Source organism: Prionailurus bengalensis, chromosome X (genome assembly GCF_016509475.1).
Source record: "Prionailurus bengalensis isolate Pbe53 chromosome X, Fcat_Pben_1.1_paternal_pri, whole genome shotgun sequence".
In the NCBI taxonomy this organism is placed as follows: domain Eukaryota; kingdom Metazoa; phylum Chordata; class Mammalia; order Carnivora; family Felidae; genus Prionailurus; species Prionailurus bengalensis.
Genome location: NC_057361.1, coordinates 127,277,394 through 127,290,842, shown reverse-complemented (window position 1 = coordinate 127,290,842; position 13,449 = coordinate 127,277,394). Strand labels below are relative to the sequence as shown.

At 64.9% G+C, this 13,449-nt stretch overlaps 1 protein-coding gene across 8 annotated transcripts in view; it reads left to right on the top strand.

Annotated features, from left to right (window-relative positions):
• HCFC1 (host cell factor C1) overlaps positions 1 to 13,449 on the top strand; it is a 26,220-nt gene extending 12,771 nt beyond the window's left edge. For 3 of the 8 annotated variants that reach the window (XM_043570541.1, XM_043570535.1, XM_043570542.1), the window contains 19 exons: positions 82 to 441; positions 722 to 882; positions 1,403 to 1,600; positions 1,911 to 2,135; positions 2,282 to 2,386; positions 2,880 to 3,099; positions 3,367 to 3,509; positions 3,657 to 3,795; positions 3,961 to 4,181; positions 4,831 to 6,316; positions 6,601 to 6,764; positions 7,263 to 7,839; positions 8,236 to 8,556; positions 8,676 to 8,794; positions 8,880 to 9,017; positions 9,390 to 9,575; positions 10,242 to 10,542; positions 11,098 to 11,161; positions 11,410 to 13,449. In XM_043570541.1, coding sequence (XP_043426476.1) covers positions 82 to 441; positions 722 to 882; positions 1,403 to 1,600; positions 1,911 to 2,135; positions 2,282 to 2,386; positions 2,880 to 3,099; positions 3,367 to 3,509; positions 3,657 to 3,795; positions 3,961 to 4,181; positions 4,831 to 6,316; positions 6,601 to 6,764; positions 7,263 to 7,839; positions 8,236 to 8,556; positions 8,676 to 8,794; positions 8,880 to 9,017; positions 9,390 to 9,575; positions 10,242 to 10,542; positions 11,098 to 11,161; positions 11,410 to 11,449 — 5,168 coding nt within the window. In that variant the 3' untranslated portion in view covers positions 11,450 to 13,449. The remainder of the gene's footprint in view (positions 1 to 81; positions 442 to 721; positions 883 to 1,402; positions 1,601 to 1,910; positions 2,136 to 2,281; positions 2,387 to 2,879; positions 3,100 to 3,366; positions 3,510 to 3,656; positions 3,796 to 3,960; positions 4,182 to 4,830; positions 6,317 to 6,600; positions 6,765 to 7,262; positions 7,840 to 8,235; positions 8,557 to 8,675; positions 8,795 to 8,879; positions 9,018 to 9,389; positions 9,576 to 10,241; positions 10,543 to 11,097; positions 11,162 to 11,409) is intronic. The other 5 variants (XM_043570539.1, XM_043570536.1, XM_043570538.1 and 2 more) reach the window with 5 other exon arrangements.

Genomic DNA, 13,449 nt, shown 5'->3' with positions numbered 1-13,449 from the left:
GCGGGCCTGCCGCGGCGCAGCGGAGCCACAGCGCGGGGCCTCCCAGCACGACCCCTTCTCACCGGCCGTGCCCTCTTGCAGAAAAGCCACCACCCCCGGCCCGGGTACAGCTGGTACGAGCCAACACCAATTCCCTGGAGGTGAGCTGGGGGGCCGTGGCGACAGCCGACAGTTACCTTCTGCAGCTCCAGAAATATGACATTCCCGCCACGGCCGCTACTGCCGCCTCCCCCACGCCCAATCCGGTCCCGTCTGTGCCCGCCAACCCTCCCAAGAGCCCCGCCCCGGCAGCAGCCGCACCTGCCGTGCAGCCGCTGACCCAGGTAGGCATCACGCTCCTGCCCCAGGCTGCTGCCGCGCCCCCGACCACCACCGCCATCCAGGTCTTGCCGACGGTACCCGGCAGCTCAATCTCCGTGCCCACGGCGGCCAGGACTCAAGGTGAGCGGGGCCTCGCACTTCAGAGGGTAGGGGCTACTCGCCGGGAGGCCGTGTGCCCGAGAGGGCCGCTAAAGATAGCACACCTGGCCGTTGGCGGCACTGGCTTGTGGCCGAGCGCTGGGGCCGGGAGAAAGCTCGGGCCCGCTTGCGGGGACAGTGGCTGAGGGTGTCTGGAAGGACCGGATGTGAAGCGCCAGCAGGTCCCAGAAGCAGTTTGCGTTTGCACCGGGTGCGACGGAGGCCCGGGCCTCTGCTGATGGCCACCTCCTTCCCTCGCCAGGCGTCCCTGCTGTTCTCAAAGTCACCGGTCCTCAGGCCACGACAGGAACCCCGCTGGTCACCATGCGACCTGCCAGCCAGGCTGGGAAAGCCCCCGTCACCGTGACCTCCCTTCCTGCAGGCGTGCGAATGGTTGTGCCGACGCAGAGTGCCCAGGGCACGGTGAGGAGCTGGTGGGTGGGGTGGGATTTCCTGGTGGTTGGTGGCACCCAGCCTTAGTGCCGTTCAGCCTGGGCTTTTCTAGGCCAGGAATGTACCGGTGAGGCAAATTGTTCTCACGAGTTAATAAGTTGATGCCTCGGAAGGACTTCCCTGCTGTCTGAATCTGATTCAGACGAGGGCATTTTAAACGTGAACTTCCTTGTTTGGAAGCCTGCAGGGAGGACCTAGGCACCTGGGGTTTGACCCAGGGCCAGGAGGAGAGAGCTGTGTCTAATTCTGTGGTCTTTAGAAAGTATCTAGAGCTTCTGGCAAAATCTGTTGCTGGGCCACCGTACCCAGTCAGCAGCAGGGGCCAAGGTGGGGCCGACAGGTGCTGCTGAGAGGGACGCCGGGCGGGATGGAGGCTCTCCGGGCAGGGCCGGGCCTCTCGATGGGTTCTGCTGAAGCGTCTGGAGTAGGGGGCGAGGCAGCCTCGGTCCTGGTGCCGAGTGTGGGCTCATGCCCCCTGTGCCCACCGCAGGTGATTGGCAGCAGCCCGCAGATGAGCGGCATGGCCGCGCTGGCAGCTGCAGCTGCCGCCACCCAGAAGATCCCGCCCTCGTCAGCGCCCACGGTGCTGAGTGTCCCAGCAGGCACGACCATCGTCAAAACCGTGGCTGTGACGCCAGGCACCACCACCCTCCCGGCTACTGTAAAGGTGGCCTCCTCGCCGGTCATGGTGAGCATTCCTTGTGCCGGGTTCTGAGCCGGGGCAGCCTCGGGGCCGGGGGCTTCTGAGCGCCGTGTTAAGACAGCAGTCACTCCCTCCGGGCTTTGGACCTGCCCTCGTGGGGCCACCGGCCCGTAATTGCCGCTTGCCACGGGCTCTGGAATGAGTGGGTACTTTTCGGGACGTGGCAGCCTGAGGCTGGCCGCGCTCTCCGTCGGTGCGGGAAAGGCAAAGCCCGGCAAGCTGCTTCGGGCCCCTCTGGGTGGAAGCTGGGCCTCTCCGCCCTGCCCCACTCACGGCTCGTCGCCACCCCTTCAAGGTGAGCAACCCGGCCACTCGGATGCTGAAGACTGCGGCCGCCCAGGTGGGGACGTCTGTCTCCTCTGCTGCCAACACATCCACCCGCCCCATCATCACGGTGCATAAGTCGGGAACTGTGACAGTGGCCCAGCAAGCCCAGGTGGTGACCACAGTGGTGGGTGGAGTCACCAAGACCATCACCCTGGTGAAGAGCCCCATCTCTGTCCCAGGAGGCAGTGCTCTGGTGAGTGACGGGTGCCACCCTGCTGCATGGGGCCGTGACCGGCCTGTGGCGCTACCCCGGGCCTGGGCCCGGGTCAGGAGAGGCCGGACCCAAGCCGTGCTCGTAATTGGTTTCCGGATCACTCCTTGCTCCGTCCTTTGTTTCAGATTTCCAACCTGGGCAAGGTGATGTCAGTGGTTCAGACCAAACCGGTTCAGACTTCAGCGGTCACAGGCCAGGCATCTACAGGCCCGGTGACTCAGATCATCCAGGTGAGCTTGTGGGACCCAGACTCTGACACTCACGAGGGGGCTCCGGGCCACAGGAAGGAGTTGTGTCCCCTCCTGGAGAAGATCCCTCGAGCACGTGTGGTGCAGAAAGTCCTGCTGCTTGGTGCGGTCGCTCTCAGTCTTCAGAACATCCCCTAAGCGGCTCGGGCCACCGGTGGAGAGTAGCCGGAGCAGACTTTCTGCCACAGTTTGCATCGTGGTAGTCGGTGGTGTCCGTTCACCTTGTTCTCCTCCGGTGGTTTTCCTTTTCGAGACGTACTTTTTGTTTGGCCTTTTTTTCTGAAATTTAAGTAAGCTTTGTGCCCAGCACACGAGCACAGAGCCCAGCGCCGGGTTTGAACGCTCAACCCTGAGGTCAAGACCTGAGCTGAGATCAAGGGTCAGATCCTTAGTCGGCTGAGCCACTCTTTGCATCTAGACGTTGTCGTCGTCGGCGTTGTTGTTGAGTAGGCTTCCACGTGTTTTTCTGTCGCAGACCAAAGGGCCCCTGCCGGCCGGGACCATCCTGAAGCTGGTAACCTCCGCGGACGGCAAGCCCACCACCATCATCACTACCACGCAGGCCAGCGGGGCCGGGACTAAGCCCACCATCCTGGGCATCAGCAGCGTGTCCCCGAGCACCACCAAGCCGGGCACGACCACCATCATCAAGACCATCCCCATGTCGGCCATCATCACGCAGGCCGGCGCCACAGGTAGGGGCCTCCGCGGTGCGCGGCGGATGCCGGATGGGGGCTGGGCTGCGGCGTGCTTTTGCTTTTGTTCTGCTTTTTCTCTCTCCTCTCTCTCCTTGCCTCTTGTCGCACGTTCATAGGGAGGTGGCGGGGCTGCGGCTGTACCTGGCACTCTGTTTGCAGTGAGGGGCAGTGGGAGGGACTGCTTGGAAGAGGGCCCGAGGGAAGTGGGGAATGGGCGCCAGAGAAGAGGAGCTCCAGAGGCCAAGCCGCCCTTCTCCCGTCCAGGTGTGACCAGCAGTCCGGGCATCAAGTCCCCCATCACCATTATCACCACCAAGGTGATGACTTCAGGAACCGGAGCGCCTGCCAAAATCATCACAGCTGTCCCTAAAATCGCCACTGGCCACGGGCAGCAAGGAGTGACCCAGGTGAGGCGTGCCGGGCCCTCCCCTCACCCCGGTGTCCAGGCCAGGACCCCAGCAGGCCACACGTGTCCTGAGGGGCCTGGGAGGGGGGCAGCCCAGGCTCTAGGCAAGCTGAGAGTGACGCAGGGGCGATTTCCTCTGGCATTCCAGGTGGTGCTAAAGGGGGCCCCCGGACAGCCGGGCACCATCCTCCGCACCGTGCCCATGGGGGGTGTCCGCCTGGTCACCCCCGTCACCGTCTCTGCCGTCAAGCCAGCAGTCACCACGTTGGTTGTGAAGGGCACCACAGGTGTGTAGCCTGTAGGCTGGGCCCGCTTCCCCACAGGAGGGCTGGCGGGGGGCGCCGGCGCCCTCTCCCAGCCCCCCCCCCCCTTCCCTTGGGGTGTGCCGGAGGAGAGCTGCCGGAAGGGAGGAGGCGCGGCCACCGGCCTTACCGCCCCCTTCCTGCCCTTAGGCGTCACGACCCTGGGCACAGTGACAGGCACCGTCTCCACCAGCCTTGCCGGAGCTGGGGGCCACAGTACCAGCGCCTCCCTGGCCACGCCCATCACCACGTTGGGCACCATCGCCACCCTCTCAAGCCAAGTGATCAACCCCACCGCCATCACCGTGTCGGCTGCGCAGACCACGCTGACGGCGGCCGGCGGGCTCACCACCCCCACCATCACCATGCAGGTAGGGCGGCCGGAGAGCACGGCGCTGAGGGGTGGGGGGGGGGGGCACACGTCTGTGACCCCAGGCGGGCATGTCTGAGCCCCAGCTCAAGGCTTCTGGGCTTTGTCTTGGGGCCCTGCGCCACGTCCTCTTTTCCTCCCCCGCGTTGCACCCGGGGCCCGCGTCCCTGTCGCGCCATGTGATTCTCAGTCACTGTCTAACCGTCCGTCGTATTGAGACCTCAGACGCGAGGCCTTTCCAGTGGTTGAACACTGGGCTGTTCGACTCGCGATCTAGAGCACGTGACAGATCCCCTTCACGTGCACATGGCACTTTTCTTCCCTTCGTCCGTCTTCAGCTGAGTCCGTAGAAGCGGCAAAGCCTCTGTTGCTGGCCTTTGTGTGGTGCTGGGTTAGCGGGGTTCCCTCCCTGACCCCACAGCCGCTCCCCAGTGCCTGTGGCCTTTGAGGTGGGGACCGTGTCTCTTCCCCGGTCCCTGAGCAAGCCAGCGTCTGGGGGTCAGAGGGCAAGCGGGTTCTGGATTGACCAAGGAGGCTGTCCCTTTAGGAGCCGACGTGGTCCCGGCAGCATGGGTGGCGCTACAGGATGGTGGGAGGGACGGGCAGACGGGAAGTTCCCGAGCTGACTTCCCATCTGGCGTCTCCCGCAGCCTGTCTCCCAGCCTACCCAGGTGACGCTCATCACGGCGCCCAGTGGAGTCGAGGCCCAGCCCGTGCATGACCTCCCTGTGTCCATTCTGGCCTCGCCCACCACAGAACAGCCCACGGCCACGGTCACCATCGCCGATTCAGGCCAGGGTGAGGTGCAGCCGGGCACCGTGACTCTGGTCTGCTCCAACCCGCCCTGCGAGACCCACGAGACGGGCACCACCAACACAGCCACCACCACCGTCGTGGCTAACCTCGGGGGGCAGCCGCAGCCCACCCAAGTGCAGTTCGTCTGTGACAGACAGGAGGCGGCTGCTTCTCTCGTGGCCTCGACGGTGGGGCAGCAGAACGGCAGCGTGGTTCGCGTCTGCTCCAACCCGCCGTGCGAGACCCACGAGACGGGCACCACACACACGGCCACCACCGCCACGTCCAACATGGCTGGGCAGCACGGCTGCTCCAACCCGCCGTGCGAGACCCACGAGACCGGCACCACCAGCACCGCCACCACCGCTGTGTCGAGCATCGGCGCCGGCCAGCAGCGAGACCTCCGCCGTGCCTGCGTGGCCGGCACCGCTCCTGCCGTGGTCCGGGTCGGCATGGCCGCCGGGGTGTCGGAGGGAGCCCAGGGCTCCGTCAAGGCCTCGTGCCAAACCCGCCAGACCGGCGTGACCGGTACCGCCATGACTGTGCTGGCCACCGGGGCCCCATGCTCGGCCGGCCCGCTCCTTGGGCCGGCCCTGGCGGTGGAGGCCGGTGGCCGCGGCGCCACCTTCGTGCAGCTGGCCGCCGTGAGTGGCCAGGTCAGACCCAGCGGCCCCGTGGCCGGCTTGAGTCAGCTGGCGTCCGTGGGGCGCCAGCCGGAGGCTCATCACACCCACACGACCAACACCCCCACCACGGTCCGCTCCGCCATGGGTGCCGGAGAACCCGGCGAGGCACGGGGGACCCCCACACCCGCGTACGAGAGCTCGGCCAGTGGCGCCGTGACTGTGACGGCCCTGGAGGCGCTGCTGTGCCCCTCGGCCACCGCGAGCCAAGTCTGCTCCGACCCGCCGTGCGAGACCCATGACACGGGCACCACCCACACCGCCACTACCTCGAATGCCGGCAGCGCCCAGCGGGTCTGCTCCAACCCGCCCTGCGAGACCCATGAGACGGGCACCACCCACACGCCCACCACGGCCACGTCCAACGGGGGTGCGGGCCAGCCTGAGGGCGGGCAGCAGCCCCCCGCCGGCCGCCCCTGCGAGACACACCAGACCACGTCCACCGGTACCACCATGTCGGTCGGTGTGGGCACCTTGCTCCCCGTGGAGTCCGGCTTGGAGGTGGCGGCGCCTCCCTCCATCGCCCCCCAGGCTGCTGCTTCGTTGCTGGCTCCTTTCCCGACGCAGAGGGTGTGCTCCAACCCCCCTTGTGAGACGCACGAGACGGGCACCACACACACGGCCACCACCGTCACCTCGAACATGAGCTCAAACCAAGGTGAGCGAAGGCCGCCAGCCCGGCGTTAGTCGTCTCCCCGAGCCCGGGGCTCGGGGGCTGAGGGAGGTGGAAACCGAGAGGTCCCCTTAGCCACGGGCCGGTACTTAGATTTCTTGGGGCTCGGTTTCCCAGCAGAGGGTAGAGTTCTCCAGGTGACAGTGTCCCCCGGGGGCAAAGCCAGGTAGAGGCTCTCGGGCTCCTGCTGACCTGCCTCCCCACCCCCACAGGCCCCTACTGGCCTAGTGCTTGTCACCCTTCTCTCTGCTTGCCCCCCTCCTCTGCAGATCCCCCACCAGCCGCCAGTGACCAGGGAGACGTGGAGAGCACCCAGGGCGACAGCGTGAACATCACCAGCTCCAGTGCCGTTACGACAACCGTGTCCTCCACACTGACGAGGGCTGTGACCACTGTGACACAGTCCACCCCGGTCCCGGGCCCCTCGGTACCGGTAAGAGCCCCGGGAGGATCCCCTCGTACCTCCTCTCTGCTGCACACGGCACCCGTGGCCTGTACCATTCCCGAGTTGGACACCAGGTGTCGCTCTTGCACCGAGCACGCTGCCGTTCCTCGGCCCTCTTGCTGACCATAAAAGGGCCGCCTGGGGCACCCAGGCCTAGCGTCTTGCAGACGCTTCTGTTTCCTCCGTGTTTCCCACGGCTTGTCATTTGGCAGTAACCTGTAAGAGGGACACAGCGGGAGCCTGGGTGCCCCTTTGGCTAGACCAGGAAGCGTCTCTGAGGATGGGTGAAGATCAGCCAGCAGGTCCCAAGGGTCTCTCTCTTCATGCTGCATTCGCTCTCTCTCGGTCACCTGCTGCCCCTCCCCGTTGAATGGGGTTTTGCTGGCCCACGGAGAGTGAAAGTCGAGGCCTACAGGGAAGGATGAAGGCTGCCTGCTTCTGGCCGCTCCCTCCTCCCCGCTGACGGGGGCTTCTCTCCCTTTCTAGAAGATCTCATCAATGACTGAGGCTACCCCAGGGGCTCTGACCACCGAAGTCCCCATCCCAGCCACGATAACAGTGACCATAGCCAACACAGAAACTTCTGACATGCCCTTCTCTGCTGTTGACATCCTGCAGCCCCCAGAGGAACTCCAGGCCTCGCCAGGGCCCCGCCAGCAGCTTCCGCCACGGCAGCTCCTGCAACCCGCCTCCACGCCCCTGATGGGGGAGTCCGCCGAGGTCCTGTCAGCCTCCCAGACCCCTGAGCTCCAAGCTGCCGTGGATCTGAGCGGTACAGGGGACCCGTCTTCGGGCCAGGAGCCCGCCAGCTCCGCCGTGGTGGCCACTGTGGTGGTCCAGCCGCCCCCGCCTACGCAGTCTGAAGTAGACCAGCTGTCGCTTCCTCAAGAGCTGATGGCCGAGGCCCAGGCAGGCACCACCACCCTCATGGTGACGGGGCTCACCCCCGAGGAGCTGGCGGTCACCGCTGCCGCTGAAGCAGCCGCCCAGGCTGCAGCCACCGAGGAGGCCCAGGCCCTGGCCATCCAGGCGGTGCTCCAGGCTGCGCAGCAGGCCGTCATGGGTAGGTGCTGGGTGGGGGGGCAGCTCGCCACTCTGTCTTTGTCGAGGCCATACGGGAGACCCAAGGGGGAGATGGGGCCCTCTAGCGGAGCAAAGACACGGGGTTCTGGAGCTTCCCTGCTGACAGCTCTGGCCGGATGGCCACAGTGATGGGCGGCCTGAGGAGAGGTGGCTCAGTCCACAGCAGGCGGCCTGAGTCAGATGTGACGGCGGCGGGGTGGGGGACCAGTGCGGCGGCTCGGCCAGGCCGGGCACGGCACCCAAAAAGTTAGGCAGGGTCCCTTGGGCCAGGGAGGGCCCGGAAACAAGGTCTGCAGGCCTGCGGCCGGCGACAGATTGCCCTGGCCGGCGCTCCTCTTGAGTAGCGTCTCTCTCCCACCCCCCCGCCCCCCCGGAGCAGGCACCGGGGAGCCCATGGACACGTCTGAGGCGGCGGCGGCCGTGACGCAGGCCGAGCTGGGCCACCTGTCCGCCGAGGGCCAGGAGGGCCAGGCCACCACCATCCCCATCGTGCTGACGCAGCAGGAGCTGGCCGCTCTGGTGCAGCAACAGCAGCAGCTGCAGGAGGCACAGGCCCAGCAGCACCACCACCTGCCCACCGAGGCCCTGGCGCCTGCCGACAGCCTCAACGACCCGGCCATCGAGAGCAACTGCCTCAACGAGCTGGCCGCCGCCGTCCCCAACACCGTGGCCCTGCTGCCCTCCACGGCCACTGAGAGTAAGCGGGGCCGGCCAGCCGACGCGTGTGGTGTGGCCCGAGGGCAGCCCCTCCCACCCCCCCACCCGTGGCAGCCGGGTGTCTGGGGCCGTGCCCGCTGACGTCTTCTTTCCTCGCAGGCCTGGCTCCGTCCAACACGTTTGTGGCCCCCCAGCCGGTCGTGGTAGCCAGCCCTGCCAAACTACAGGCCGCGGCGACCCTGACTGAAGTGGCCAATGGCATCGAGTCCCTGGGCGTGGTGAGTCTTGTACGACGGGGCTTCGGGGGGTGCTGCCTTTGCGCCCCAGAGGCTGAGGGTGTGAGCCCTCCTTCTCCTCTTCCAGAAGCCAGACTTACCGCCCCCGCCCAGCAAAGCCCCTGTGAAGAAGGAGAACCAGTGGTTCGACGTGGGCGTCATTAAGGGTACCAATGTAATGGTGACACACTATTTCCTGCCACCAGACGATGCCGTCCCATCTGACGTAAGTTTTCCTGGGAGCCGATGCCCTTGGCGGGGTGGATCCTGGCCGTGAGGCAGGTATCCAGGCTCGTGGGAACCTCGGAAGCTTCCCAGGGGTGCCTGTCTCGGGGCCGGCCCCGAACACAGCCAGGCGTAGAGCCTTCTCCACGCGCTTTTCTTGCGCCTCTCGAAGCAGCAGAGGAGCGCAGGCTTGGCCCCCTCCCGCCGCTGCCAGCCCTTTCCCCGTCTCCCTCTCCCACATGGGTCCACATCTTCCCCGGGACAGGACGCTGCTCTGCTGGCCCCAGAGCCCCACCCCAGAACTGCGGGCTCGGCAGCGGGGTTTACGTGCCTCTCTTCTCTCTCTCCCTGCTCTCCCGGCCTCTTGTGCCAGGATGACTCGGGCGCCGTCCCCGACTACAGCCAGCTGAAGAAACAGGAGCTGCAGCCGGGCACGGCCTACAAGTTCCGTGTCGCTGGGGTCAACGCCTGCGGCCGGGGGCCCTTCAGCGAGATCTCTGCTTTCAAGACGTGTCTGCCCGGCTTCCCGGGGGCTCCCTGTGCCATTAAAATCAGCAAAGTGAGTCTCGCCGTGGGGCGGGCCTATCCCCAGCTCGTCCCCCGCCTGCCCGCGGCAGGGCGGGCTCAACCTCAGTCCACACACGGGGTTCTCCCTTCTGTGCTGGGCCACGTGGGGGTGACTCAGCAGGGGCCCCAGGACATGGACTGTCTGCCGGTCATGGAGTGCAGCTTCTGGTCCTGGCTGTCACCGGTTGCTGGAGTGACGGGGGCAGGTTCCTTCCGGCTCCCCGTCGTCCTCCTGCTCCCTGACACGGCAGCTCGTGTTCGGTGTGGGTCTGTTACGTGCCGCGTTCCCCGTGGCTCGTTCGGAGGTCTGGGACCTGATGAGGAAACTGAGGCACCCAGAGGCTAAGTGCCAAGTCACACATTAGGTGGCAGAGCAGGTGGATGAAGGCTGTGTCTTCAGTCCCCGCTCGTTTTATTTTGTTGTTACGCCGGGCCGCCTTCCAGGTTGGGGCAGGCGAGGCCACGTCCTCCCAGCTCCTCGCGTCTGCTGTGTCTACCGTGAGACGGGTCCGTTGTGTCAGGAAGAGGGGCGGAGTCTGAGTGGTGGGTTCTGGAAGCTGTGACGCATTCTCGCTCCTCTGTCCCTGGGCGGGCAGACGGAGATCGAGGTATAAAGGCCAAAGAAGGCATGGCTTGACCTCTGCCCCCTTGCTTCTAGAGTCCAGATGGTGCTCACCTCACCTGGGAGCCGCCGTCCGTGACGTCCGGCAAGATCATCGAGTACTCGGTGTACCTGGCCATCCAGAGCTCGCAGGCCGGTGGCGAGCCCAAGAGCTCTGCCCCGGCCCAGCTGGCCTTCATGCGGGTGTACTGCGGGCCCAGCCCCTCCTGCTTGGTGCAGTCGTCCAGCCTCTCCAACGCCCACATTGACTACACCACCAAGCCCGCCATCATCTTCCGCATCGCCGCCCGCAACGAGAAGGGCTACGGCCCTGCCACCCAAGTCAGGTGGCTGCAAGGTGGGTGTCGTCCGTCAGGCTCCTTGGCCGAGCCTCGGGTGGGGTGGGCTGACCTGGCCCCAAGCGGGACTTTGGAGCTTTGTTATAGACTCAAGGGAGGTGGCCTCAGGTGCTAGGGAGGAGTTGGAGGGCGCAGGAGGGGCACCTTGCCTCCTCTGTGGGCTCGGGGAATGCTGTCCAGGGTTGTTTGAGGTGAGATAGGGACGGCAAGAACTTGAAGTAGGAGGCACAGGGTGAGGCCCGAGCCCAGGCGGCAGGGGGGTGGGGGGGAGCGGAGGCCCCGGGATGCCCTGTCAGGTTTTGTGCCAGTTCCCGTGAGGCTGATGATGGGAGGACAGGGAGGGCCTTGGAGCCTGAGCCCAGGGGCGACCGCGGGAGGTGGCACACGCAGGCCGAGTGGCCGGCTGCCGACTCGGGCCGACGGGCTCCGGAGCTTGCGGGTGGGGGCCACGCTGTCCCCACGGTGGCCCTCTCGGCCTGTGTGCCGCCATGTGGCTGAAGCCGTCCTGCCTGCCCGCCTCGCTGAGCTGCTTACCGTGCCGTCTTTCCCTTCAGAAACCAGTAAAGACAGCTCCGGCGCCAAGCCAGCCAGCAAGCGGCCCATGTCCTCTCCGGAAATGTAAGCAGAATGCCCCTTTCGGGAACCTTCTAAGGCTGGGGGTTGGAAGGCTGGGGGCTCAACCACTGGGAAGAAGGAGCAGTGGCGATAGTATGGCTCTTCTCTTCCCTAGAAGGATTGGAGAGTGCTAACTGGGTATGAACTCCTACCAGGCCCCGACCACAGAGGTTCGAGTCCCTCCCGCGGTTTCCCAGCACTGCCGGGACCCTTGCTGATAGTGTCTTTCCTCTTTCTTTTCTTCTTCCAAGGAAATCCGCTCCAAAGAAATCTAAGGCAGATGGTCAGTGAGAGGCAGCTCCCTGCTCCCGGATTCTTCGCCAGACCCCCCCTCTGCTTCAGGAACGCCACCTGCCAGGGCCCACCCACCCCACCCTCCCGGCGCTCAAACTTCACCCTCAGGAGCCACTGGCCGCCACTCATTCTCTCTCCCTTTCTGTTTTTAAAATAATCTCAAGAAAGCACATTTTATCATTGCCGCGGGTGGGAGCAGAACCCAGATCTGGAAGAGCAGCGAGCACGTCCGGTGGCAGTGAGCCCCCGACCCCAGCCACGCCGGGGCCCTCGACGGGCGCTACACAGAGACTTTGGACAAAGAAGACAGAACGGAGAGCGTGCCTCTTGCAGCTTCTCCCCTTGGTTCTCGGGAGGGGGGGCGGCCCGGGGCGGAGGGGGTGCGGCAAGGAAGCGGAAGGAAGCCGGCCCCAGCCCGTCCCCTGGCCCGAGAAGACCGGCGGCCGCCCTCGCACCACATGTCCCATCTGCTTCCGTTTTACCTGTTCCCTTTGCATCTCCGCCACCTGGCGGCCCGTGCTTGAGCTTTGTCCAGCCCCGTCAGCCTGGCGATTTCTCAGCGGCCTTCGTACTCCGACCCTCTCCCCTTCCCTCTTCTTTCCTGGGTAGAGAGCTAGAACGCAAGAAGAAAGAGAAAGGAAGGGGGAAGAACCGGCCCCTGGTGGTGGCCTGAGCAGTGTTCTGTGCAAATCTCCTGACTCCCGGCGGGGCGGAGGGCAGCCCCCAGCGAGCCCGGCTTTGGCCCCTGGGTCGGGGTAGGGGCCGCACCACCAACTGCTGCATTTGTTGTATTTTTTTTTTTTTTAAGTTGGAATTGATGAAGTTAACATTTTTATTGTAATTTTAGCCTTAGTGTGTGGGGTTTTGTCCCTTTTTCATTGTTGTTAGTTGTGTACAGAACGTGTATCTTTTTCTTTCTTTCTTTTTTTTTTTTTTTTTTAACTTTTACTTTTTTCTCTTTGGCTAAGCCTTGGCAGGGATCTTTCTGGAAGAAAAGCTGGGGGCAGCCCGGGCAGGAGAGGTGTGGACTCTCCCCTGTAGGCGTGATGTTTGCCGCCTGGCCCGATTTCCTCTTGCTGGCCCCTGCGGTCTGCCCCTTTGCCCCTTTGCCCGTCCCCAGGCCTCTGGGACAAGGGAGGAGGGAGCTGGCGAAGCTCGAAGCTCACTCCCCTCAGGCGATTGCTCCACACTTGTAGGCGATTGCTCCACACTTGACAGTTGCCGGAGGAGGAGCAGGTCCTGGCCCGCCCCCCGCCCTCCGCCCCCGGGCCCCCTCCCTGGCATGACCAGCTCGGCTGTCTGGCTCGGCTGTCTGCCGCCCTCGGCCGCCAAGCTTCCCGCAGCGGCCGTCTCCACGCAGAGTGGTGTCCAGAGCGGTGGGGTCGGGGGACGGAGGGGAGCTCAGTCTCCGAGGTGGCCCGGGAGGGCACGTGTGCGGCATCACCGGGAGGGAGCCCGGGGAAGAGGCGGGCTATCAGCACCAGCCAGCAGTTGTATACATTTGCAGGGCCGTGGCCGTCCTCCCAGGGCCAAACCCAGGTGGCCTGGGGCTCTGCCCAGTGTGGCTGGCGGTCCGGCTCTCTGCCCCACACCCAGGCTTCAGGCTTGCGAGCAGGCTGTGAGGGACAAGTTCGAGCGAGCAGCCAGTCTCTCCGGACCCCCCCCTCCCCATCTCCACCCTGGAGACGCAGCCGCGGTGAGGGGCCTGGCCTGTGCATGGCCCTGCCGCTGGCCCGCACCTTCTGGGGCCTCTGGTTCGTTGTATTATAGTAGATTTCGCTGTGGAAAATGTCACGTTTAGTCCGTCACCTTGGAGCCCACTCGCCTGGTCCTGTCGTTTTCCCTGTCCCCTCTCCTGAGCGCCCTTGGATTTCTCTTGTTTCTGAGAACAGTACACCCGTTCATCTATTGTAGAGTAACCCCTGTGACTCAATATTACCATAGTGCGATGTCGTTTTGTGCTATTTTGAACAATTAAAAGACTTTTTTTGAAATAA